Source organism: Mustelus asterias, chromosome 4 (genome assembly GCF_964213995.1).
Source record: "Mustelus asterias chromosome 4, sMusAst1.hap1.1, whole genome shotgun sequence".
NCBI lineage: Eukaryota > Metazoa > Chordata > Chondrichthyes > Carcharhiniformes > Triakidae > Mustelus > Mustelus asterias.
The window spans coordinates 36,103,124-36,130,141 of record NC_135804.1 but is presented as its reverse complement, the minus strand read 5'-3'; the positions used below and the strand labels follow the sequence as shown (position 1 = coordinate 36,130,141).

The following is a 27,018-nucleotide window of genomic DNA, read 5'->3' as shown; positions in this document are numbered from 1 at the left end:
CAGTCATATTTTAACAGATGGCAGTTTTCTCTGTTCACTTTCATCACTTTTACAGTTGTCTTGCATGTACTTGTAGCTAAGTAAAAATTAGCAGTGGAACAGATTGCTTTCACACCTATCTACTGAGCTTCTAGTCTGATCACAGCCAGTATACTCATATTGCTAGACGTTCTGTGTAATGTACATAATTAAGCAAACATTGGTGTACTACATTTTTATAGATTTGCAGAACTGTCCTTTAACCCTTATTAATAGCTAATCAAAAATCATTCATTCAGAGTGAAGGAAGCAATGAATTAAATATGCTAGCAGCTGGGTGCATTGGATGATTTCCATAAAGCTGTTCACAGCTGTTATAAAGGATACTTGATGACAAGCTATTCTATGTTGAATTCATTGTATGAATGGGGAAAACTAAATCAATTGGCTTGGCTCCTACAGGTTCCATTTGTGTGGGTTAAATCAATGGCAAGTCTGCATGATAAACCTCAGAATAAATTAACTTAACTTAATTGAAAGCTTATTGTGGAGATACTGGGGAGATGGAATTATGAACCATCACTGCTTATTTTGATCTGTCTTGTAATGTCCAACATAGCAGAGGGATGATGTAGATGAATAGAAGGTGAGATAATACATTGACAAAGCAATAAAATTAACTGGTACTGCAGTTAAAGACAAGTGTAAAGGTTTATGGTGTCTTTTCAAACAGATGCCCACATTGAATCAAGTAACAATTGTTTTAATAATGGATTCTTCAAAATAATTTTCTTTAAGATGCAAACTAATTCAAAGTTAGCATATTCAACAAAATTCCATAGGAGCAAAATATCCATAAAAGCAAATTACTGCGAATGCTGGAATCTGAAACCAAAAGAGAAAATGCTGGAAAATCTCAGCAGGTCTGGCAGCATCTGTAAAGAGAGAAAAGAGCTGACGTTTCGAGCCCAGATGACCCTTTGTCAAAGCCAAAAGGCATTGAAAGTGGGAGATATTTATACTGCAGGGGGAGGGAATGAAAGATGAGTCATAACCATAGAAACTATGGGGTGGGGGGGTAGAATGTAGAAGAGGGGACGCGGGGGGAGAAAAGGTAAGGGAAGGGGGATGAAGTAGGGGGAAGAGTGGGGGGGAAAGAAAAATGAGGAAAGACAATAAAGAAATAAAAGGAAGAGAACAATAAAATATTAAATAAAATAGAATGAAAACAAAGGGGGCCAAGGTGGGGTAGAGCAAATCATATGAAGTTGGTGAATTCGATGTTGAGACCGGAAGGTTGTAAGATGCCTGGCCGAAAGATGAGATGCTGTTCCTCCAGTTTGCATTGAGCTTCACTGGAACATTGCAGCAAGCCAAGGACAGACATGTGGGCATGGGAGCAGGATCATGTGTTAAAATGGCAAGCAACCAGAAGGTCAGAGTCCTGATTGCACACAGACTGAAGGTGCTCAGTAAAGCAATCACCCAGTCTACGCTTGGTCTCTCCGATATAGAGGAAACCACGTTGGGAGCAGCGAATGCAAGTTGAAAGAGGTGCAGGTGAAACGCTGCTTAACCTGGAATGAATGTTTTGGACCTTGGATGGTGAGCATGGAAGAGGTAAAGGGACAGGTGTTACACCTTCTGCGATTGCATGGGAAGGTGCCATGAGTGACGGGAGAGGTGTTGGGTATAATGGAGGAGTGGACTGGTTATCCCGGAGGGAATGGTCTCTGCAGAATGCTGACAGGGGGTGAAGGGAAAGTGTGTTTGGTGGTAGCATCACGCTGGAGTTGGCGAAAATGGTGGAGGATTATGCTTTGCATGCGGAGGCTGGTGGGGTGAAATGTAAGAACAAGGGGGACTCTAACCTTGTTCTGGGAGGGCGGGGAGGGGGTGAGGGTCGTGGCGCAGGAGATGGGCTGCACGCTGTTGAGGGCCCTGTTGACAATTGTAGATGTAGACACCTGTAGAACATAGCTCTTCTCCCCCTCCCAACAAAATAACTGGTGAAAGGGCCAAAGTTACTATTAGATAAGTACCCAAAGCAAGGGGCCATATCTTGCATTTGGGCTTCTGTGAGTTTTGTTAGGGCTCACGTTTCCCCTTTCCAGGGAAGTAGCAAAGGGCAAGGTATGGGGTTGACCGTTTCCTATACTGTGAGTCCCCTTATTTTCAGCGTAGGCACATATAGGGAATAGATTGGTAGTCAGTACCCCCAGTGGATGTTTGGGTAGTGGGAGTGTAAGGATGAGGATTCATCAAAGGAAAATTTGACCTGCCTTACAAAATGCTGCAGGGCAATTTTATTTATTTATTTTGGGAGGAACCAGCACTTGTCAGATGATTCTCTAACATCTGGAATTCTAGATGCTCTCCTAGTAACACAGGCTCTGCCCATTCACATGCAAATAATGGGACCTTCCTCTGACCTTGTAAATTTTGTAAGAAGTCTCACAACACCAGGTTAAAGTCCAACAGGTTTATTTGGTAGCAAATACCATAAGCTTTCGGAGCAATGCTCCTTCGTCAGATGGAGTGGTCTCTGTTCTCAAACAGGGCATAGACACAGAAATCAAATTACAGAATACTGATTAGTACAGAATTCTAATCCGTATTCTGTAATTTGATTTCTGTGTCTGTGCCCTGTTTGAGAACAGAGACCACTCCACCTGACGAAGGAGCATTGCTCCGAAAGCTTATGGTATTTGCTACCAAATAAACCTGTTGGACTTTAACCTGGTGTTGTGAGACTTCTTACTGTGCTTACCCCAGTCCAACGCCGGCATCTCCACATCTTGTAAATTTTGGCAGGATTAACCGCTGAATGCCCACACAAGCACAACTTTGTACTTGAGACTGGATATTCCCACCCAAGTGGATTTTCAGCCCCATTTTCTGATTATAGAATTCACATGCATATGAAATCAATTGACAAACACTGGTTCGGTTAACACAATAAAATCTCAAAATGTTTTTTTGCAAGGCTCTATCAGCCACCATTTTGTTTCTTGTCTTTCACCTCAATTAATGCCTTATGCTGGTTCCAAGACCTGACGAACAGCTGACCTCTCACCATGGATATCATTTCTATTGTGAACACTTTTTTTCATTTCTTTCCTACTGGATTAATATTGCAATATTCAGTTAATAATATATGTCCTGCCAACTCAGTCCTCAAGCCTTATTTCCTACTGGGTATTCAGGTTGTATGAAACTCAGATAATGGGTCTTTGTGTTTATTTGTTTCCAACCGGCCTGCAATATGCCACAGGTTATACCCATCCTTAATCAACATCACAAGACATCAATTGTTTTTAAATAATATATATTGCTTGCTGCAGACTATTGCATCCCTGTCATTGTTAAACAGCATATCCTGCAGCTTACCTTGAGCTTTCGTTTCTTGTAAATATCATGTATTAGCTAACATAACATTTAGATAGTTGTGTTATTTATTTTTGATGTTCCACTACATCTGATTCAGTATGTGTAGGATAACCTCTTTTTGAGTTGAACTTATGCTACAAATATACCTCCAATTTAGCATTTGGTTTCATGCCAGTATTAAAGTTGCAGTGCAAGTGCATTGTAAGATAACTGAGCTTCCAACATCTTGTAATTAGCTAAAATGAGATTGTTTTGTACTTAGTAAAGACCTTGAAGACTCCCAATATTACCATATCTTTCCTCAAGGATTAATATTTACAAGAAAAGTTGCAGTAACCTGTGTGCAGTGAATGGTTTGAATGCTGTTTGTGTTGACATTTAAATCTGCAAACCATATGTGTATTTAACTTAGCCAGTTCTTGGCTCAGCAGGTTTTCATGCTTTTCAATTGTAGAGAAAATGGCACTCTGAACAACTGGTTTCCTACTGAGCGTACCTTATGTCAGTAAAGTGACTGTTACTGGCATCTAAACAGCAACAAGGAACCTGTAGCTATTTTGCATTCCTTAAGACAAGGAAAAGAGTACATAGTGGTTTGCACATTTCATGGAAAGATGAAGGCATCAGGAAAGCCCTAAATCCGAGCCCCCATGTTTTTGTTAAGATCCAATCAGAGACCAATAAAGTTATGTTTAAAGTAGGCAAAGTTTAAGATGCAAGAAACCTGCCAAGATAATAAAGCCTCCAGATTTCTCAGGTTTTGAACAAACAAAAAAATGCTTTGCTATACTAGGTCAAGAAGATAAAACAATTTACGATATCTATTTTACACTCGGTTAATATGAGGAATATATGAATGAACACGCAAATTGTACATTGTAAACACAACCAGGACAGATCCCACCAATTTTTCAGCTGCCCACCCAGACATCAGTAAACACTAAGTCAGCCAATCTTGTTGAAACTTTGTCACTCTCACAAAGGACTCAAAAATTTTTCACTTTCGAAAATTTAGCCACTGAATTCCCTCAAAACTGCTCCAACTCAGACTACCTCAACGATTGCACACCACCCAGGATTTAAATCTTATCTCCTAATACTCTATTCCCCTGGATGTCTCAGTCTGCACTCCCGTCTCTACTTCTGGCACAATTGCAATTCTTTAATTGCTAGCTAGCTAGATTCACTGGGTTGACTCTGTCTCTGGATTTCACCAAGCTCCAACCTCTCCAGCTAACCTAAGCTGTAAATGTGTACAAGGCTTCTTCTGAGTCCTAACCCTTGTCAGCATGGTTCCAATGACCTTCTGTTACCTTCTCAGCTACCGAGAACTTCCCCTGAGCCCTAGCTACAGAGATCTATCAAACATCTGCTGGGACTTTCCCTGAACCCTACAGCCTTTTCCCCTGCTATAAAATATTCACACACCCAGTAAACACACAGATAGATTGAAAGCCTAAAACTTCCTTGAACCCTAGGGGAGGGGGGGGGGAATTTTCCTGTCCTGCCCGCCACGGGAATTGTAGCATGGGGTGGGGGAGGGCTAAGGTCCATTGACCTCGGGCAGATTTTTGGGGGGAGTGCGGCTGGAAAATCCCACCCCTCGTCTCCAGTTCTCCAGCTAAGTATGCCCATCGCTGTTTTAGCATCTTTTCTTTCAAGCTGTTAATGCCTTAAGTCAAGGTGGCCCCAATCTTTTAAGTGTAACAGTCTTCAAACTGCTTTAATTTCATTTATCCCATTTTCTACAGTTAAACCTTAGTCTTCCCAGAGTTAAAAATTACCTCTAAAATATTGCTACATACCTTGAACTAGGTATTTATAACAATATGTACATAGTTATTGACATGATAGAATGCTTATAAGTTGATGAGGAGCAGAAACATTCCTAGTGGGACCTTTCTTAATGTTTTTGAGAAAGGTAACTCAGACTGCAAGACAATCAGTTAAAATTTTGAGAAAAATATTCCAATCACTTCCAAATAGGTTTTCAAAATAAGACAAAGCAAGTTAACAGAGATGATTTAGCTTGATGAATCACCGAGAAAGATTGTAGGGAGCCAATGACATTTGGTCTGCAAGTTTCCTTGGTTTGGATTTGAACTAACTGTCATTGATTTGGAAATGTATCACCCTATTACTTTATTTGATGCGTGATGTTACAGAAGACTATTATGTTCAAATCCAGGATATAGATTTCATTTTCCCACTTTACAGACCTTTTTGGCCTGGCATGTTTTTTTCTGTTTGGATGCACAAGGCAGTATTACAAACTGCTCTGTAATGGTGAACATTTCTACTCTGACTTTTCACCATATTCATTTATTACTTGGATGAAGAAATTGAGAGTTGTAAAATTAACTTTTCAGATGACATGCAATTAAGAGGGACAGTAAGTTGCACTGATGGGGGCAAGAAGTTGAAAAGAAATATATGCAGTTGGGTAAAGGTATGACAAATGAAGTTTGGCATGGACAAGTGTCAGGTCTACCAATCTGAAAACATGAAATCAAATCAAAGTATTTTCTAAATGGAGAAAAGCTAAGAACTGTGGAGCAGCAAAGCTTGAAACTTTAAGTATACGAATCATTCAAAGTTGACAGGCAAATTCAGAAGTCTGATGGAATGTTGGCCTTTATTTTAAGAGGGCTGGAATATTTGCTATAGCGAGCAAACTTTGCTCCAGTTGGTATAGACTCCATTTTAAGTGCTGCTTTCCAATTTAGGCACTACAACTCAGGCAAGATAAATTGGTCTTGTGCAGACTCAGCCTGTATAGACTAGACATGTATTCCCATGAATATAAAAGATTTAAGCATTTAAAATATTAAAAGCATTTGATAGGACAGATACATAAAAGCTATTTCCTCTGATGGGGAAAATCAAGAACATTGGAGAATAATTTTAAATTTAGAGTTAGCCTGTTCAGGAAATAAATCAAAGGCATTTTTTCTCACACACGGTGATGGGCAATGTGGAATTCTTTACCCCACCTCCCTCCCTGGCCAAATGGAGAGTTCAAAACTGAGATTTTTGTTAGGTAAGGGTGTCAACGGATAGAAACAATAGCAGGTAAATGTAATTGTGTGGATCTGATTGAATGGGAGAGCAACCTCAAGGGGCTTAGTGGCCTACTCTTAATGATCCTATGTTCATAAATTGGCTGACAGGAAGTATGTATCAAGCTGTCCAAAGCCCTCACAATTGAATTCTTTGCTTCTGAATGTTACATTACCTTAATCAATCAAATTCATGAATTTAACATCTAACTTAACATCTGTCAAGTTCGCAGGTCAGCAAACTATATCATATTAAAATAGCATGTCTTCAAATAGTGACTCAGAAAATCTGCGATAGGCATACTGTTATGCCCTCTGTAGTGCAGAGGCACTGATTCATTGAACTTGGGAAATGAAGAGAAAAAGTGTCAACATGACCTGGGAGAAGATTAGGACTAATGTGCATTAGAGTGGTGGAAAGGAAGAATGCTACAGTGATGTGGACAGAGATGATTAGAGTGCTTCTGTGAATTAGAAAAATCAGGGAATTAAAAGAACAATTTTCAAAAACCAAGTTGATCAATGGAGAGTACCTGTACATCTTCATGATGGCCCACAGTTTCTCTGCAGGAAGTAGAAAAAGAATTGGCAACATCTGCAATCTTCAGTTGGCTCTGACATTGGCCCAGATTTTGTGATCAGTGACTAATGAAGGGCACCATTGTTTACTACACTTTCACTAGCATGCAGACTTTCTATCTTGCAATGAATAGAAATCCATTTTGTAGCAACATCTACAGGGAATTTTGTAGGACTTGTGTGAACTGAGCAAACAACTGTGTAATTCCCTTAAATAAACAGATTAAAGAATCCTACTATACTTGTTTCAGCCAGAAAATGTCAGTTAGAATCGTTAACCCAGTGTAAAATCATGTACAGGAGAGCAAAATAAACAGAGGGAAAGCAAGTTTAAAGTTTATTTATTAGGCACAAGTTGGCTTACATTAGCACTGCAATGAAGTTACTGTGAAAATCCCCCAGTTGCCACTCTCCAGCACCTGTTCGGGTACACTGATGTACCTAACCAACACATCTTTCGGACTGTGGGAGGAGCCGGAGCACCCGGAGGAAACCCACGCAGACATGGGAAATATGTGCAGACTCCACACAGACAATGACCCAAGCTGGGAATCGAACCCGTGTCCCTGGTATTGTGAGGCTGCAGTGCTAACCTCTGTGCCATGTCAAACTGAGTGAGCAGGGAGAACCCATCCGTGAGCAAGTTATTGCTGAATAAGTGCTACTATCGACTGCCCTTCCATCATTCTACAGATGATCAAGAGTAGACTGATGAGTTGGCAATTGGCTGGGTTGGATTTGTCCTGCATTTTGTGGACAGGATATACCTGAGCAGTTGTTCACATTGCTGGAGTAGATGCCAGTGTTGTAGCTATACTGGAAGAGCTTGGCTATGGGCGCAGCTAGTGATGGTTACAGGTCTTCAGTACTGTTGCTGGAATGTTGTCAGGGCCCATAGCTTTTGCAATATCCATTGCCTTCAGTCGTTTCTTGATATCACACAATATCACACAAGAGTGAATCAAGCACCACGGGCGGCACAGTAGTTAGCACTGCTGCTATAGAACCAGGGATCCAGGATCAATTCCTGCCTTGGGTGACTGTCTATGTGGAGTTTTCACATTCTCCCCATGACTGCGTGGATTTCCTCCGGGTGCTCCGATTTCCTCCCTCAGTCCAAAGATGTGTGGGTTAGGTTGATTGCCATGCTAAATTGCCCCTTCGTGTTGGGGGATTGGCAGGTTCTTCTGTACTGCAGGGATTCTATGATCTGTGATGCTAGGGGACCTCAAGAAGAGGTTGAGATGGATCATCCACTTGGCTCTTCTGACTGAAGATTGTTGTAAATGCCTTATACTTTGCACTGATGTTCTGGGCTCACCCATCATTGAGGATGGGGATATTTGTGGAACCTTCTCCTCCAGTTACTTGTTTAATTGTTCACCATTCACAACTAGATGAGGCAGAACCATATAAAACAAATATTAAGTAATTTACCATGAATAGAATACTGGAAATTATTTTTCAGTAATTGTTAAATGTTTGTTTGAACACTACTCTGAGTTCAGGCACCAATCAGCAGAGAAATCCCCATGGGCATACTGTTACACTATCCAGGCAATGCTGATGATGTTTTTTCCGACCATATGCTGCTGCCAGCTTGCTCTGTGATGGGAACAATGAAGGCTTTTAAAAAGTTATATTTCACAAAGAAGAATAATGCAGCAACATCCTTTCTTTGCATAGTTCATCAATGGGCACTTATGCATTCATTCAGTCAAAATCTTCAAGTTGTAGTATGTTTTGGTCAGAAAATCAACAAACCTACCTTCAAGTATTGTCATTTTCAGGAGCAATTTGACAAGCTGCTTTATCATTATCCTGATCTTTATTACACAGTAGTAGCAGATCAATTGAAAGGTGGTGATGGATTTCAAAAACTAGTTGACTGCAATGAACAAACTTTTGAAAGAAAAAGAACGTGTGTCTGTAACTGTCTAATTCTGTCTGGCTCCAGAAGTATGCCCTGACTATGACAAATTACTTAAATAAATAGTAGCAACTGTAAGGAAAAAGGAGGACTACTTTGTCTCCTGAAGTGTAATTTGAAAAGAAGCTAGACTTTTCTATAAAACAGCTCTGTCATTTTGACACTAAGAAGCAACTGTTGTCCATGTGAAGATCCTGAAATGTCAGAAAACTGAAGAAAGATTAAAGGGGAAATTTTCTTGATCCTACACTCTGATATACTGGACGGCCTGAACTTAACAAATATTGTAAAAATTTTAGGTAGATCAGAGCATGCAACAGGAAAGGAACCCACCACCTTTCCCTTATATTGGAACAAAACCAAGCAGGTTCCTTTAAGATACGTGTTTGGTCCTCCTGATTTTCTGATACACTGGATGACCTGGGCATAGCGAGTATTTGGGACCAGACCAAGAAAAGTCTTCCTGTAAATTCATATTAAACCACAACAAAGCATTTTAATCATAATTAAGTTGCAAGTTTGAAAAGTGAGAAAGAGCATTTGGTCCTGCAGAAGTACTGGCTAATTGTGTGCTTTCCTTTGCAGCACTTGAACGAGCTGTAACCCTGGCTTCAGGGAAAGTCAGTACACACGGCTCCCTATGAATTGCCCTTCCAAAACACCTCATTGACTTATATTAATGGACCTTTTCCATTAATATCATATAAAATCCAGTCATTAGGGCATATCGAGTAGACAGAAACTAAGGGCTGGATTTAATGTAGGCAACTGGGGTTTTGCCCACTTGCCACTCGGGCACTTAACTGGACAGCTGAACAGCATCACCACCAGGGAGTTAGTGACTGCTGGCGGTACGCCACTTACACAAAGCCTAGTATCATAAGCCAGGTAGGGTTGCCAACCCTCCTGGAATAGCCAGGAATCTCCTGATATCGGTATCAATGTCTCACTACAGTTGAAAACAATCCGGGAGATTTTGGAATGTTATTTTAAGCAAATAAATATGCTATAAACTGGTATTGATGTGAGTCACACATGTGTACTGCGCTCATGAATGTTGTTGCCTGTATTTTCCCACCAAGAAAGTTAAATGCTTGGCACTCGTGTGGTAGCAGAGAAGATTTTATTTGATTAATGGAATGGTGACCATCTTGTCTCTGAGTGCTGGTTTGCTTGGTAGGAAGTCGGAGGCCTGGTTTCCACCCACCACCCTCCTGCCTGATTAAATGGATTGTTTGAAAGAATATCTAGAGTCAGTGTGCTTTAATCAAAATAGGAGCTGATGGATTCTGTTACGATCACTGTGCACTAAGCACAAAGTACACTAAAGCCTGAATAAATGGATGCTTCCAAAAAACACACACTAGCAGGAAATGGATACTTACTGACAGTAAATAACTGCACTAGATACACGAGGCACCAAAACCATGGGCACTCAAGCTATGCACTTTCAATGTGCTAACCCCTTTTAAACCTTAAAACACAAGGTACAGCCTGATATCACACTTCCAAATTTTTGAAGTATAACAGTCTGAAGATGTTGATGACTGACGGACGGTCATGGGTCCCTTTATCCCTTCCTTGCTAGTACTGAGATTTAAATCATCCCTACAACTACTGTCTGTATATACAATGATGATTTCCTGCAAAAAGAAGACAGCTATTGCAATCCATCAGGTGTTAGTAACTTATAGGTTTTGTTGTATTAACAAAGGCATTTGCAGGTCTAAGTTCAATCCTGTCACCACGAGAGTAATATCTCAAGAAAAAAATGACTGAGAGCTGTAGCACTCCCACTTCTGAGTTGGAAGATTGATTTTGAGTTCCACTTCAGAGACTTGAGTACAAAGATCTACTCAAGCCTCTGAAGATCTAGGTTGACACTTCAGTGCAGTAGACAGAATGCTGCACTGTCAGAGATGCTGTATTTCATATGAGGCATTAAACTGTGACCCTGCTTGCTTTCTGAAATGAATGTAAAAGACCCCTTATGGCACTATTTCGTAGAAAAGCAGTGGAGTTCTCCCCAGTGTACTGACCAATACTTATATATGCTCAAAACAACCAGAAGAAACGAATTATCTGGTCATTATCACATTGCCATTTGTAGGAGTTTGCTGTGAACAATACAGCTGCCATGTTTCCTACCAGTTTAAAGCACTTCAAAAATACTTGGCTGTAAAATGCTTTGGTACTTACTGGGGTTGTTAAAAGCAATATTAAAAATAGAAGTCCTTATTATTTGAGATGCTAATCTTTGATTTAAAAAATCCTTTCTTGAAGTGACTATGTTATCCATCAAGAAATAATTGAACTTTTTATTACATGAAACTACAACCTTTATTTATTAAGCATCTGTAATATCATAAAACGTCCTAAGGTGCTTCACAGAGACGTTATAAGATAGAATGTGACACGGAGCCACATAAAGAAATATGAGCAAATTACCAATACTTTGTCAAAGAGGTAGGTTTTAAGAAACATCTTCTAGGAGAAAAGTGAGGGAGAGAGACTGAGGGTTTCAGGGAAGGGATTCTAGAGCTTAGATCCAGCCATTGACAGCATGGCCAGTAATGGAGAAGCGATTAAAATCAGAAAACATTGAGGCCAAAGTTAAAGGAGCACAGATATCTTAGAATGTTGTAGGACGAGGGGAGATTACATAAATAGGAAGTGACCAAGTCATGAAGGATTGTGAAAATGAGGATGAGAATTTTAAGTCGAGGCTTTCTTCAATCAGGAGCCCGTCGAGGTAAGCAAGAATATGGGCGATGGGTAAACGGCAGTGGCTACGAGTTAGGACGCAGGCAGCAGAACTTTGGAAGACCTCACCTTTATGGAGTGTACAATGTGGGAGACTAGCCATAGTGCTTTAGAATAGCCGGGTCTGGAGTAACAAAAGCATAGATGTGAGTTGCAGCAACAGATGAACTGAGATGGGAGCAGAGATGGGAGATGTCACTGAGGTGGAAATAGATGGTCTGATTTATGATGCAGATATATGGTTGATAGTTCTTCAAAGAGGGCGCGGTAACACAGCGGTTAGCACTGCTGCTTCACAGCACTAGGGACCCAGGTTCGATTTAAAGCTTGGGTAACTGTCTGTGTGCAGTCTGCATGTTCTCCCCATGTCTGCATGGGTTTCCTCCGGGAGCTCCAGTTTCCTCCCACATTCTGGGGGCGGCACGGTAGCACAGTGGTTAGCACTGCTGCTTCACAGCTCCAGGGACCTGGGTTCGATTCCCGGCTTGGGTCACTGTCTGTGTGGAGTTTGCACATTCTCCTCGTGTCTGCGTGGGTTTCCTCCGGGAGCTCCGGTTTCCTCCCACAATCCAAAGATGTGCGGGTTAGGTTGATTGGCTATGCTAAATTGCCCCTTAGTGTCCTGGGATGCATAGATTAGATGGATTAGTGGGTAAAATATATGGGGGTAGGGCCTGGGTGGGATTGTGGTCGGTGCAAACTCGATGGGCCGAATGGCCTCTTTCTGTACTGTAGGGTTTCTATGATTTCTATGATTCTGAAAGACGTGCTGGTTAGGTGCATTGACCCAAACAGGCGCTGGACTGTGGCAACTAGGGGAATTTCACAGTAACTTCATTGCAGTGTTAATGTAAACCTTACTTGTGACAAATAAATAAACTTTATAAACAAAGGGTGTGGGGGGATAGAGTTGGTGGTAAGGGAGGGGTGTTTGTGGTGGGGACCAAATAAAATGGTTTCAGTCTTCCCAATATTTATTTCATTAATTTTGCTAATCAGTATGACAATCAGTGATAGACAAAAAACAAAAATAACCTATTGATCCTCGTTCCTCCCTCCACATTACACTTGAGTGTTCTAGCTCCATCTTCACCAACAATAAGATATCAAAGTAACTTATCTTGCTATACAATTTATATATCTCTAGTGGGATGGGTTTCACGAGATAATATTTGTTGCTGTAGTGACAAAAGCATTTTATTTATATATCTTATTTCTGGAACTCCACCAGTATAGACCAGCGAGTCTAACGGTACTGGGGAAGTTGCTGGAGTCCATTATCAAGGATTTCATAACTTGGCATTTGGAAGGCAGTAGTATAATCAGACAAAGTCAGCATGGATTTGCAAAAGGGAAATCATGCTTGACGAACCTATTGGACCTCTTTGACGATGTAACTAGTCGAGTTGACCGAGGAGAATCAGTGGATGTGGTTTAGTTAGACTTTCAGAAGGCTTTCGACAATGTCTCACAGAACATACTACTATGTAAAGTTAAAGCACATGGGATTGCAGGCAATGTCTTGAGATGGATAGAAAGCTGGTTAGCAGATAGGAAGCAAAGAGGTGGCAGAAATGGGTCTTTTTCTGATTGGCAGTCAGTGACTAGTGGGGTTCCGCAGGGATCTGTGCTAGGATCCCAACTATTCACATTATATATTTAATGACTTGGAAGAGGGAACTGAGTGTATCATCTCCAAATCTGCAGATGATACAAAGTTGGTGGGAGAGTGAGCTGTGAGGAGGATGCAGAGATACTTAAGCGTGATTTGGACAGGCTGAGTGGGCATCTGCATGGCAGATGCAGCATAATATAGCTAAATGTGAGGTTATCCACTTTGGTAGCAATAACAAGAAGACAGATTATTACTTGAATGGGTGTAAATTGAAAGAGGTGGATACTCAACGAGATCCTGGAGTCATAGAATCGGAGTCCTCATGCATCAGTTACTGAAGGTAAGCACTCAGGTACAGCAGGGAGTAAAGAAGGTAAATGGTATTTTGGTCTTCATAGTGTGAGGATTTGAGTATAGGGATAGGGATGTTTTGCTGCAATTGTATATGGCATTAGTGAGACCACACCTGGAGTATTGTGTGCAGTTTTGGCGTCCTTTATCTGAGGAAGGATGTCCTTGCTATAGAAGGTTTACCAGGCTGATTCCTAGGATGGCAGGTCTGTCATCTAAGGAGAGACTAAATCGGTTAGGATTATATTCACTGGAGTTTAGAAGAGTGAGAGGGGATCTCACAGAAACTTATAAATTCTAACAGGATTAGACAAGGTAGATTCTGAAAGAATGTTCCCAACAGTGGGGGATCCAGAACTAGGGATCATCGTTTGAGGGGAAAGGGTAAACCTTTTAAAATTAAGGTGAGGAGAAATTTCTTCACCCAGTGGGTGGTGAATGTGTGGAATTCACTACCACAGATTGTAGTTGAGGCCAAAACGTTATCTGGAGAAATTAGATATACCTCTTGGGGCTAAAGGGATATGGGAGAAAAGGAGGATAAGGATTCGGTGATCAATGATCAAAATGAATGGTGGAGCAGGCTCAAAGGGCCGAATGGCTTATTCCTGCTTCTAGTTTCTGTATTTCTATGTTTAGTATATTTACCCAAATATAGGAATAACATGAAATGTATGTAAATCTTGAACTAATCCCTTTTTATATACTTTTTTTTAACATGGCCTTGTCAGGAACTTGTTTTGATGCAGTGAGTTTGCCACCATATGTCTGCACATTAATGCCTTAATGTTACATTCTTCAGAATCAGAGTTCAGTCCATCAATATGTTGACGGTCACATTAAAATCCTCTGGAGAACCAAATCACCGAGTTATGCTTTTTTATATGTTCTTCGGATGTGGGCATTTTGACATGACTGGCATTTATTGCCCATCTTTAACTGCCCTTCAGAACTTGCTGCAGACTTGGACCACTGCAGTCCTCATGGTTTAGTGCATGCAAAGTGGGGGAGGGAGTTCCAAGTTTTTGGCTCTGTGATAGAGAAAGAACGGCGATATATTTCAAGTTAGCATAGTGCATGACTGGGAGAGAAGCTTGCAGATTTTAGTGTTCCTATGTGTCTGCTGCCCTTTATGTTGACGATGGTGTAAAATGTCGTTAGAGCTGCCCTCATCTAGGCAAGTGGGGAGTATTCCATCACATTCTTGACTTGTGCAATGTAGATGGTGGACATCTATTCCCCGTAAAACTCCCTGCCTCTGACATGTGTCTGTAGCCAAAGTGTTGATGCAGCTGGTTCAGTTAAATTTCTGCTGAATACTTGAATGCTAACAAGCCTCCCACCAGCCCTCCCACCCCTACCAAGGACGTTGATGGAATTCAGCAATGGTTTTGCAGTTAAATATCAAAAGGAGATAGTTGAAATCTCTTGGTCATTGGTCATTCGCACTTGTGCGAAATGAATGTTACTCCTCAACTACTACATCTACTCAAACCTGAGGGAATATGGCCGACCTAGCCTATGGCACCACTACAGTGAGAGTTTTAACAACACCAGGTTAAAGTCCAACAGGTTTATTTGGTAGCAAACACCATTAGCTTTCGGAGCGCTGCTCCTTCATCAGATTTCCACTCCATCTGACGAAGGAGCAGCGCTCTGAAAGCTAATGGTGTTTGCTACCAAATAAACCTGTTGGACTTTAACCTGGTGTTGTTAAAACTCTTACTGTGTTCACCCCAGTCCAACGCCGGCATCTCCACAACATGACCACTACAGTGCGCCAATTTAAATTAATTGCAGCTTGAAGTAGCCTTGCTGTGCTACTTGGCCCACTATTCATAAGCTCAAGTGGAAGATGGATTTCAGAAGCACTCTGCAGTCATGTAAACAATTAAAATTAATCTAGAGATGCTTGCTCCTTAAAATTCCAATCTGACATGGGTGTCAAGAAATCGTTGATCAGTATGTCCCTGGGTACTAAGTTAGCAGTCTGTGGACGTTTTAACATTTAAGGTGCAGGATGTTTCAATGCATTTTACGTTGGTCCCTGCCTAGTAACAAGGGCGGGGAAAGAGGGTGTGTGGGAGGCGAGGAGGGGGGAGGCGAGGGGGCGGGGGGCTCTGGTAGTGTTCTGATAGGTTGCTAGATCAGTACAAGTGGCAGTAAACAGTTTTTCTTGACAAAGTCAGTTTGAGGCAGTCTACCAGTGAACACGTGTCACAAAAGACAAAAGGAACAGAAACAGGTCCCAGTTATGTTTTAATAAATAGCTGTGGGAAGCAAACTTTTAAGTAAAAAGGGCCTTGGGGCAAAGGTACCCCTTTGGAGCAGTGATATTCTGCTTGGCACAGCCATAAATCAGAAAGTGTGCTTGTAAGCTAGTGTTGAATGTACTCAGGAATCCAGGGAGAAAGAATCTCAGAAGGCAAGATTGAAACCCTGCGATGTGGGCCATTGTTAAAGCTGTCTAAGACTTTTGGAGATAATTCCCAAAAGAGATCTTCAAAAGTGAAGCTGTGAATCCCTTGAGAGCCAGAATTTCAACTGGATTGTTTAGCTTAGTGTTTACTGGCGTAAGCATGAGAAATCCATGGACTCTGTCTTGGTTGCATTTGCCGTTTACTCTGCAGTGTAGTATTTGGACCACAGTTTGTCTATTAATTCACATGTACCTCATACCCATCCTGAATATTAAATATTGTAAATTGTTTTGACTTTCTGATCTTTTCTAGTAAAGTTTGTTTTTGTTTGTTCAAAACCTGTGGCTCCATTCCAAAAGCAGATGTTTTGAACCTCCAATCTTTATCTCCTTTAAACAAAATGCCTTTGGTCCCTAACTGGATCTCCCCTACGACCCAGGGTCTTTTATGTTCCAACACCAACAAACACCTTTGGTAAATTTGAGCCCGCCTCTTCCCCCTCCAAACCACTACTAAAATTAGTATCATCTGCAAATTTCGATCCTATATGTCCAAATTGTTTCTGTCAATGGTGAATGACAATAACTAGCATATATTCCTGCAGGAAACCATTTTCACCCATTCTGCAAAACTTCATATTCTTACTTTCTTTTCATAAATCGAATAGAGTGCAGTCTTGAGTTACTGAATTCGATATGTCAACACTTTGATATAATGAGGCATAATGGATTTTCATTTGATGAAATCTTCTTTGTTCCTGTAAAAATAAAAGCTCACTAAGATACTGTACAATAATATAATTTAAATTGACTTCAATGTAAAATCAATTAAATATTGATCGTGTTTCCTAACTATATTGGCATTTGAGTCCAGATAAAGCTGAGGCTGGAATTTTCCAACACATCTGGAATGCAAACTGTATTTTGTGGCTGAGTCACCAAGAACCCACTTGATGCTGACCTCGTCTCAAATGGCAGGCTGCCAAAGCCAGTCTCCAGGGAGAGACACCGCATGGTAGTGAAAACCAAAAAAGTTATCACCACTACTAGTTCCTCTTAATGCATGTATTTTGGTTTGAACAGTTAAATATATTTTTTAAAGAATTGAAATTAGTGGAATTCAAAAGGTAATGAAGAAAATTCAGTTGGAAAACAGGAGGACTGTGGACAGAATGACGTTTAAACCTCAGAGAGATGCATTTTAGATTTACCAAGAGTAAGTTGCCAAGATTATGATAACAGATGGTAGAAACTTTTCCAAGTATATAAAAATGAGAGGAGCTAAAGTAAAATTGGTCCCTTCAGAGACAGGAGAAATTATCATGAGGAAATGGTAGAGATATTGAACAGATATTTTATTTGTCTACAAATAGAAGACATAAATTATATATCAAAAAAAGTGTAGCCAAGTGTAGCTAATAAGAGCGATGAACTTAAAGTAATTAATAATAGCAGAGAAAAAGGATTACAAGCTGTCAAATCCCAAGAACCTAATGGTCTGCTTCTAGGTAACTGCAGAAATGGTGGATGCACTGGTTCTGTTTTCCAAAATTTCACAGATTCTGGAATAGTTTCAGTGGTTGAACATTAACAAACGAAACATTACTATTCAGAAAGAAAGAGGGAGAGCGGAAAAAGGAACTCCAGTTAGCCTCACATCAGTCATCACGAAAATGCTGGGATCTATTATTAAGTGATGATCGTGCTTAGGAAATTGCCGCATGATTAGACACAGATTTTACAAAAGAGAAATTGTGTTTGCCAAGTTTATTAGGTTGTTTTGAGGATATAACTAATAGGTTTGATAAAAGATGAGGGCCGGGATTCTACCAAAAGAAAGGTAACTGCCAACAGTTGTGAAAACGGGCCCGCTAATCATATTGAAATTCTAATCAGCTCCATTCCCATTTCCAGTGCGAATCTGATTGCACTTAACAAAAAAAAAGCACTTGGGAAACTTGCAACCTGGCCCCCTGCTGGTTTCTCCCGGCCCACCGCACTGCTCAAACAGTGCAGTGCAACGAGAGAATCCCGGCCTAGATATAGCAAACTTGGATTTCCGAAAAGCATTCAATCAGGTGCCATATCAAAGATTAACATGCAAGATAAGGATTCATGCTATTTAGGATAATGTGTTCGCATGGATAAAGGATTGATTAACTAGCAGGAAGCAAAGAGTAGGGATAAATGGAACATTTTCAATTTGATTGGCTGTAACTCGTGGAGTGCCACAAGGATCATTGCTGGGGCCTGAGCTTCTTACAATCTATATGAATGACCTGGATGAAGAGACTGCAAATAATGTATCCATATCAGCTGAATTACAGCATACATTCCCACCTAGCTTTATAACCTTGATGCAAAGCTACATGGGAATGTAAGCTGTGAGGAGAACACAGAGGTTTCAAAGAGATAGACAGGTTAAATGTATTGACAACAAGGTTGTAAATCAAGTGTGATGTTATTAATTTTGGTAGTCTAATGGAAAAGTGGAGCATCTTTTTAAAAGGTGTGGAACTTTAAAATTTTGATATTCAGAGACTTTGGTATACTCATACAGGAAACACAAAAAGTTAGCATGCAGATGCAACAAGCAAGTCAATTGCATGTTGGCCTTTATTGCAAGGAGATTGAAGTAAGAATAAGGAAGTCTTGCTTGTAAAGGGCTTTGATGAGACCACACCAAGAATACTGTGCAGTTTTGGGCTCCATATTCAAGGAAGAATATACTTGCATTGGAGGTGGTGTAGTGAAAGCTCACTAGATTGGTTCCTGGCATGAGATGAGAGTTTCCTGTAATAAGAGGCCCCAGAGTTTAGATGAATGTAAATGTTCTTTTTGAAACGTACAAGATTCTGAAGAGGCTTGACCAGGTTGGCACTGAGAGGTTATTTCCCCTGGCTGGGAAACCTAGAACATAGGGGCACAGTCTCAGGATAAAAGGTCGGTCATTTAAGATTGAGCTGAGAGAGGTTTCCTCACTTGGGTGTTTATGAATCTTGGAATTTCTCTATCCAAAAGGGTCACAGATGGTTCATCTATGAGTATATCGAAGGCTCAGTTAGATATCTCTCAGAGAATCAAGGAATATGGGAAGCTAATGGGGAAAGTGGAGTTGACCTTGTTGAATGGTGGACAGATTCAATGGCTGCATGGTCTACTCCAATATCTTATGTTCTCAATTTCTCTCCATAGATGCTGCATGAACCTATTGATTTATTTCCAGTATTTTGTGTTTTTATTTATTTTTTCCAGCATTCACTGTATTTTACTTATATTTCCTCTGACTGGAGACAAAAAGGAGTTGCAAATTTAAAATTAGCATTGAGTGAGGAGAGAGTTTGGGGCTTATTTCTTGACACAGCTGATTGTCAGAGTGTGAAACATATTGCCAAAGGAAGTAATTGAGGCAGAGATCATTGCATCTTTTAAGGGAATTGAAAATATATTTGAAATAGCTGATAATACAGGGATATTGCATAGCGCAGTGAGAAAAAGCTTTCTTTTAACCTGAAGAGATTTATTAAAGTGCTGAGGTTTCATTCATTTTTAAAGCATTATTTGCTAAATTGTATGTCTGGTGTACATAATCTAGTTTGATTTTCTCTCTTTCTGTAGCCATTTGGTGTGAACCAGCCTGGGCCATATATCATGTACACAACAGCAGATGCTAATGGATATCTGAAAAATGCATCAGGTAGGTGAAAGTTAAAGTGTAGCACTTAGAGTTCAAGCCTAATACAACTTATATTTACAGTTTATTTTCACTAAGTAATGTTTGTACAGAAATAATTTTATTGGGTCATAGCTTGTAAGCTCCCCAGCGTCAATTTGGATTGGACACCTCTCGGAGGTTCATAGGTAAGGTTTGCGCAGTAACTGTCCAGAAATGCAAACTTCCCTTAGGCAGTTACCTTGCACTGAATACCATCCAAAAAGCTGATTTAAATTCCCCCCGCCAACTCTCTGACTACCTCTCACAGGATGACCCACACTCTGGCACTTTAGGGGTCTCCCCATCCCATACTCCCTGAGTACCAACAGGACCACAGGATCACCCCCCAACCACAGAGGCTCCTTCACCCTAACCCCTTTCCCCTGGCTCAACCGGACTGGATCTGAGGCACAAACACCCCCACCCCCTTCCGGGCCACAACCCCGCAACATCCCCACATAATTCCTCTGCCCCAAATCCGATCCTCTTCTCCCACTCACTCCCATTCCCCAGCCCCTGACCTCCAACCCAATAATCACCCCCTCCCGACCTCTGGTTCTCCTCCCATCCCCCCTCCACTGACCCACCCCCCCCACCCCAACTTCTGACCTCAAACCCCTTCCAAATCCAATATAGGTACCTTAGACAACTATCTTATCTCTAGGGTTGTCAATTTTAATGGACCTTTAAATTTACCCGGATTACGACAGCTAGTGCCAAAAAATTTGGATATGACCTCTTCTTCACTTCGACGCTCCAGCACTTCAACAGTGGGCCTCAAGGCCACATTGTACTACCTGTAACTCACCTGATCTGTCGGAAGGTTGAGCAAGTACTTGGGGACGGAATGACAACCAAATTTGATTGTCACTCTGAGGAAGTCCAGGCCAGTTATTTCCCTAAAAAGGAACAAAGGTGAATTGATTCAGTGTTCCTAGAGACACCTCTAGGATTTATTGCATTTGCAACTCAAAGTCTATCAAATAGCAGTGAAAACTGTTTTCTGAATAGCCTTTTAGCAAAGTACAATTATTAGATTTTGACAATCCTTGGCAATCAACAGGGATTACATTGCTCTACTTTATACTCAGTGTTGGATGTGACCATTCCAGTGCATCTTGGTAACTAATAGGTCTGTAATTCTAGAGAGTTTGCAGCTTTAATATTTTAATTAATAAATAAATAAGACTTGGCTTCTGTCTTATGTTAATATATCAGTCATAGTAAATGTGAAAACACTAAGGATCTACATTACTCACATCACCTTGCTGGATGGAACCTGTAGATGCCTGAGGTTGACCTCTGGTGCCCAAAGTCCAACATGCACCCTTCAGGCCACTAACATGCACTGGCTTTTATATTTCATCCACAACATGCCTATTATGTCACAGGATAAGATATAACCACAGCACTGAGTGCTTTACTGTTCAGAGGAAACTGTTACTTTTAGGTTTGGCCATCCATCCAACTCTGCTAGCCAGTTTCTCATATCTCCTATTCATGGTAACTTCATCTTGCTTTTCCTCAATATTGTTCCATCGTAATCTGTATTCATAGTAACCACCCTCCTCCCCCTTAACTATCTAGACTTAAGTCATCATTAACTATCTAAACTTAAGTTGTGTTTTTCAATTAGAGGTGTAAGTACAGTTAATGTCTTATTTTGCTCAGACTACCTGTCCTATTAGGTGCCTTACTGGCTGCTAATTAAGCTACGAGCCAATGGTATTAGAGGCAAGGTACTGGCATGGATAGAAGATTGGCTGACAGACGAAAGGCAGAGAGTGGGGACAAGGGGGTCCTTTTCAGGATGGCAACTGGTGACTAGTGGATTCCATGATGTGGAGATGGCGGCGTTGGACTGGGGTAAACACAGTAGGAAGTCTCACAACACCAGGTTAATTTCAGTCAAGACTTGATTACCTGTAAAGACTCGCATTCCAACCATTATTTTGTAAATTGAGTTTGTGTCTTTATATGCCCTGTTTGTGAACAGAACTCCCACTTACCTGATGAAGGAGCAGCGCTCCAAAAGCTCGTGGTTTGTGCTACCAAATAAACCTGTTGGACTTTAACCTGGTGTTGTGAGACTTCTGACTCGTGGATTCTACAGGGGTCAGTGCTGGGACCACAACTTTTCACTATATACATTAATGGTCTGGAAGATGGAACTGAGGGCATGGTTGCTAAATTTGCGGATGATACAAAGATATGTAGAGGGACAGGTAATGTTGAGGAAATGGGGAGGCTGCAGAATGACTTGGACAGGCTAGCAGAGTGGGCAAACAAGTGGTAGATGGAATACGCTGTGGGAAAGTGTGAGGTTATGCACTTTGGTAGGAAGAATAGAGGCGTAGACTATTTTCTAAATGGGGAAAGGCTTCATAAATCTGAAACACAAAGGGACTTGGGAGTCCTGGTTCAGGACTCTCTTAAGGTTAACATGCAAGTTCAGTTGGTAGGTGGAAGACAAATTCAATGTTCGCGTTGATTTCTAGCGGGCTGGAATATAAGAGCAGGGATGTACTGCTGAGGCTTTATAAGGCACTGGTCAGACCCCATTTGAAATATTGTGAGCAGCTTTGGGCCCCATACCTAAGGAAGGATGTGCTGGCCTTGGAGGGGCTCCAGAGGATGTTCACAAGAATGATCCCAGGAATGAAGGGTTTGTCATATGAGGAGCAGTTGAGGAGTCTGGGTCTGTACTCGATGGAGTTTAGAAGGATGAGGGGGGGATCTAATTGAAACTTACAGAATACTGAGAGGCCTAGATAGAGTGGACGTGGAGAGGATGTTTCCACTCGTGGGAGAGACGAGAACTCGAGGGCACAACCTCAGAGTGAAGGGATGCTCCTTTAAAATCGAGATGAGGAGGAATTTCTTCAGCCAGAGGGTGGTGAATCTGTGGAACCCATTGTCATAGAGGGCTGTGGAGGCCAGGTCATTGAGTGTCTTTAAGACAGAGATGGATAGATTCTTGATCAATAAGGGAATCAAGGGTTATAGGGAGAAGGCAGGAGAATGGGATGAGAATCATGTCAGCCATGATTGAATGGTGGATCATATTCGATGGACTGAATGGCCTAATTCTGCGCCTATATCTTATGGGGTTTTTTTGAGGCATGTGCTGTTTCTAAAATAGTCAATCCATGATGCTTTCAGCTGTAACGAGTTTAATTACCTTACCATTACCTACCTGCATTCACCATTGTATCCTCATCATTGTTTCAAAAAACAAACTGTTAAAATTGTTAAACTGAAAATTATTGTTCTGTTTATATTCTGCAGATTTTGTCTGTTATATTAGTTTGGCTCCTTTGACAAATTAGGCCAGCAATAAGGATGCAGCAGCAAACAAATATGTATATCCGTGTTCCTGACTTCGAGCACATATTTCTCATAGTAAAACAAAACTGGTGAAAATTAGTTTCAGCATTCTGAAGAGATACATCAAAAGGCAATCCCATAGTAACATTGTCTGCTCTGAAATGGCTATGTTTAAATGTCAGAGAATTCAGCACAGGGAACAGTGAAGAGACTGAAGTTGTGTTTCATGTGTAAATCCCAGGAAAAGACAACAATCTGTTGCATAATACAATAATATATACTGATGAAGCAGGCAAATATACAAGAGTGTGCAATAGTTGTGGAAGTACCACACAGGCAAAAGGACTTAATTGACATAACTTAAGTAGGCTGACCATTGGTATGGTTATTCACCAGTTTTGGATTTGTCCTATAAACAAAGATGTGTTCAAACCAAGTACACAAATTTGGTAAGAGTTTAAGTGCAGATATGTATCCCTAATAGGATTTTTTTATTCTGGACATTTTTATATTTACATCATTGCCAATAGAAACAAAAAAGCAAGCTTTGTTACATCAGTATCTACACGACATAGACTGCAGAGGTTCAAGAAAATGGCTCATCACCACATTCTCAAAGACAATTGGGGATGGGCAATAAATGCTGGCCTTGTCGGCAATGACCGCATCCCAAGGAGTCTGGGAAGCATGGCCTGTAGCCAGCGTCACAGTGAAGTAGACTGGGAAGAGTGTCCTGTAGCCAGCATCACAGTGAAATAGACTGGGAAGAGTGTCCAGTAGCCAGCATCACAGTGAAATAGACTGGGAAGAGTGTCCAGTAGCCAGCATCACAGTGAAGTAGACCGGGAAGAGTGTCCAGTAGCCAGCATCACAGTGAAGTAGACCGGGAAGTGTGTCCTGTAGCCAGCATCACAGTGAAATAGACTGGGAAGAGTGTCCAGTAGCCAGCATCACAGTGAAATAGACTGGGAAGAGTGTCCAGTAGCCAGCATCACAGTGAAGTAGACCGGGAAGTGGGTCCTGTAGCCAGCATCACAGTTACGAAGACAGGAAGTGACATCACAGAAAAAGCATAAGTCCATTGGTTGATACCAGACGAAAGAACAGCAGACAATTATTTCATCTGCTTACATTGAACTTGACCAAACTCTCAAACATTTGTGATTGTTGTCTAAGATATTCGAGTTTTACCATGATTCATGGATTTAAATAAGGAGAACAAAGAAAATTACAGCACAGGAACAGGCCCTTCAGCCCTCCAAGCCTGCACTGACCATACTGCCCGACTTAACTAAAACCCCCTACCCTTCCGGGGATCGTACCCGCTTCCACTACCTCCCCTAGCAACGAGTTCAAGGCACCCGCTACTCTCTGTGTAAAAAATCTGCCTCTTACATCTCTTTTAAACCTTGCCCCTCACACCTTAAACCTATGCCTCCTAGTAATTGACTCTTCCACCCTGGGAAAAAACTTCTGACTATCCACTCCGTCCATGCCTCTCATAATCTTGTAGACTTCCATCAGGTCGCTCCTCAACCTCCGTCGCTCCAGTGAGAACAAACCAAGTTTCTCCAACCTCTCCTCATAGCTAATGCCCTCCATACCAGGCAACATCCTGGTAAATCTTTTCTGTACCCTCTCCAAAGCCTCCACATCCTTCTGGTAGTGTGGCAACCAGAATTGGACACTATATTCCAAGTACGGCCTAACTAAGGTTCTATAAAGTTGCAATATGACTTGCCAATTTTTAAACTCAGTACCCCGGCTGGTGAAGGCAAGCATGCCGTTTGCCTTCTTAACTACTTTCTCCACCTGCATTGCCACTTTCAGTGACCTGTGTACCTGTACACCCAGATCCCTCTGCCTATCAATACTCTTAAAGGTTCTGCCATTTACTGTATATTTCCTATCTGTATTAGACCTTCCAAAATTCATCACCTCACATTTGTCTGGATTAAACTCCATCTGCCATCTCTCCGCCCAAGTCTCCAACTGCTGTATCCTCTGATGGTCCTCATCGCTATCCGCAAATCCACCAACCTTTGTGTCGTGTGCAACCTTACTAATCAATCCAGTTACATTTTCCTCCAAATCATTTATATATATATATATATATATATATATTACAAACAGCAAAGGTCCCAGCACTGATCCCTGAGGAACACCACTTGTCACAGCGCTCCATTCAGAAACGCACCCTTGCACTGCTACCCTCTGTCTTCTTTGACCGAGCCAGTTTTGTATCCACCTTGCCAGCTCACCTCTGATCCCATGTGACTTCACCTTCTGCACCAGTCTGCCATGAGGGACCTTGTCAAAGGCCTTACTGAAGTCCATGTAGACAACATCCACTGCCCTACCCTCATCACCATCTTCGTCACTTCCTCGAAAAACTCGATCAAGTTCGTGAGACACTACCTCCCCTTCACAAAACCATGTTGCCTATCACTAATACGTCCACTTATTTCCAAGTGGGAATAAATCCTGTCTCGAAGAATCCTCTCCAATAATGTCCCTACCACTGATGTAAGGCTCACCGGCCTGTAATTACCTGGATTATTCTTGCTACCCTTCTTAAACAAAGGAACAACATTGGCTATTCTCCAATCCTCTGGGACCTCCCCTGTATGTGGAGATGCCGGCGTTGAACTGGGGTAAACACAGTAAGAAGTCTCACAACACCAGGTTAAAGTCCAACAGGTTTATTTGGTAGCAAAAGCCACTAGCTTTCGGAGCGCTTGCTGCTCCTTCGTCAGGTGAGTGTGAGTTCTATTCACAAACAGGGCATATAAAGACTCAAACTCAATTTACAAAATAATGGTTGGAATGTGAATCTTTACAGATAATCAAGTCTCAAAGGTACAGACAATGTGAGTGGAGAGAGCATTAAGCACAGGTTAAAGAGATGTGTATTGTCTGCAGACAGGACAGTTTGTGAGATTTTGCAAGCCCAGGCAAGTCATGGGGGTTACAGATAGTGTGACATGAACCCAAGATCCCGGTTGGGGCCATCCTCATGTGTGTGGAACTTGGCTATCAGTCTCTGCTCCGCGATTCTGCGCTGTCGTGTGTCGTGGAGGCCGCCTTGGAGAACGCTTACTCGAAGATCAGAGGCCGAATGCCCGTGACGGCTGAAGTGTTCCCCAACAGGAGGAGAACACTCTTGCCTGGTGATTGTCGAGCGGTGTTCATTCATCCGCTGTCGTAGCGTCTTCATGGTCTCCCCAATGTACCATGCCTCGGGACATCCTTTCCTGCAGCGTATCGGGTAGACAACGTTGGCCGAGTTGCAAGAGTATGTACCGTGTACCTGGTGGATGGTGTTCTCACGTGAGATTATGGCATCCGTGTCGATGATCCGGCACATCTTGCAGCGGTTGCTGTGGCAGGGTTGTGTGGTGTCGTGGTCACTGTTCTCTTGAAAGCTGGGTAGTTTGCTGCGGACAATAGCCTGTTTGAGGTTGTGCGGTTGTTTGAAGGCAAGAAGTGGGGGTGTGGGGATGGCATTGGTGAGATGTTCGTCTTCATCGATGATATGTTGAAGGCTCCGGAGAAGATGTCGTAGCTTCTCCGCTCCGGGGAAGTACTGGACGACGAAGGATACTCTGTCCACCGTGTCCCATGTTTGTCTTCTGAGGAGATTGGTGCAGTTTTTCGCTGTTGAGCGTCAGAACTGTCAATCGATGAGTCGAGCGCTATATCCTGTTCTTATGAGGGCATCTTTCAGCGTCTGGAGGTGTCTGTTGCGATCCTCATCCGAGCAGATCCTGTGTATACGGAGGGCTTGTCCATAGGGGATGGCTTCTTTAACGTGTTTAGGGTGGAAACTGGAGAAGTGGAGCATCGTGAGGTTATCCGTGGGCTTGCGGTACAGTGAAGTGCTGAGGTGAC

General features: G+C 41.7%; 1 protein-coding gene across 1 annotated transcript in view; it reads left to right on the top strand.

Annotated features, from left to right (window-relative positions):
- The window catches only part of itfg1 (integrin alpha FG-GAP repeat containing 1), a 274,792-nt gene that overhangs the window by 194,745 nt on the left and 53,029 nt on the right, over nucleotides 1-27,018 (top strand). Inside the window, exon 14 of the mRNA XM_078210834.1 lies at nucleotides 19,704-19,782. Coding sequence (XP_078066960.1) covers nucleotides 19,704-19,782 — 79 coding nt within the window. The remainder of the gene's footprint in view (nucleotides 1-19,703; nucleotides 19,783-27,018) is intronic.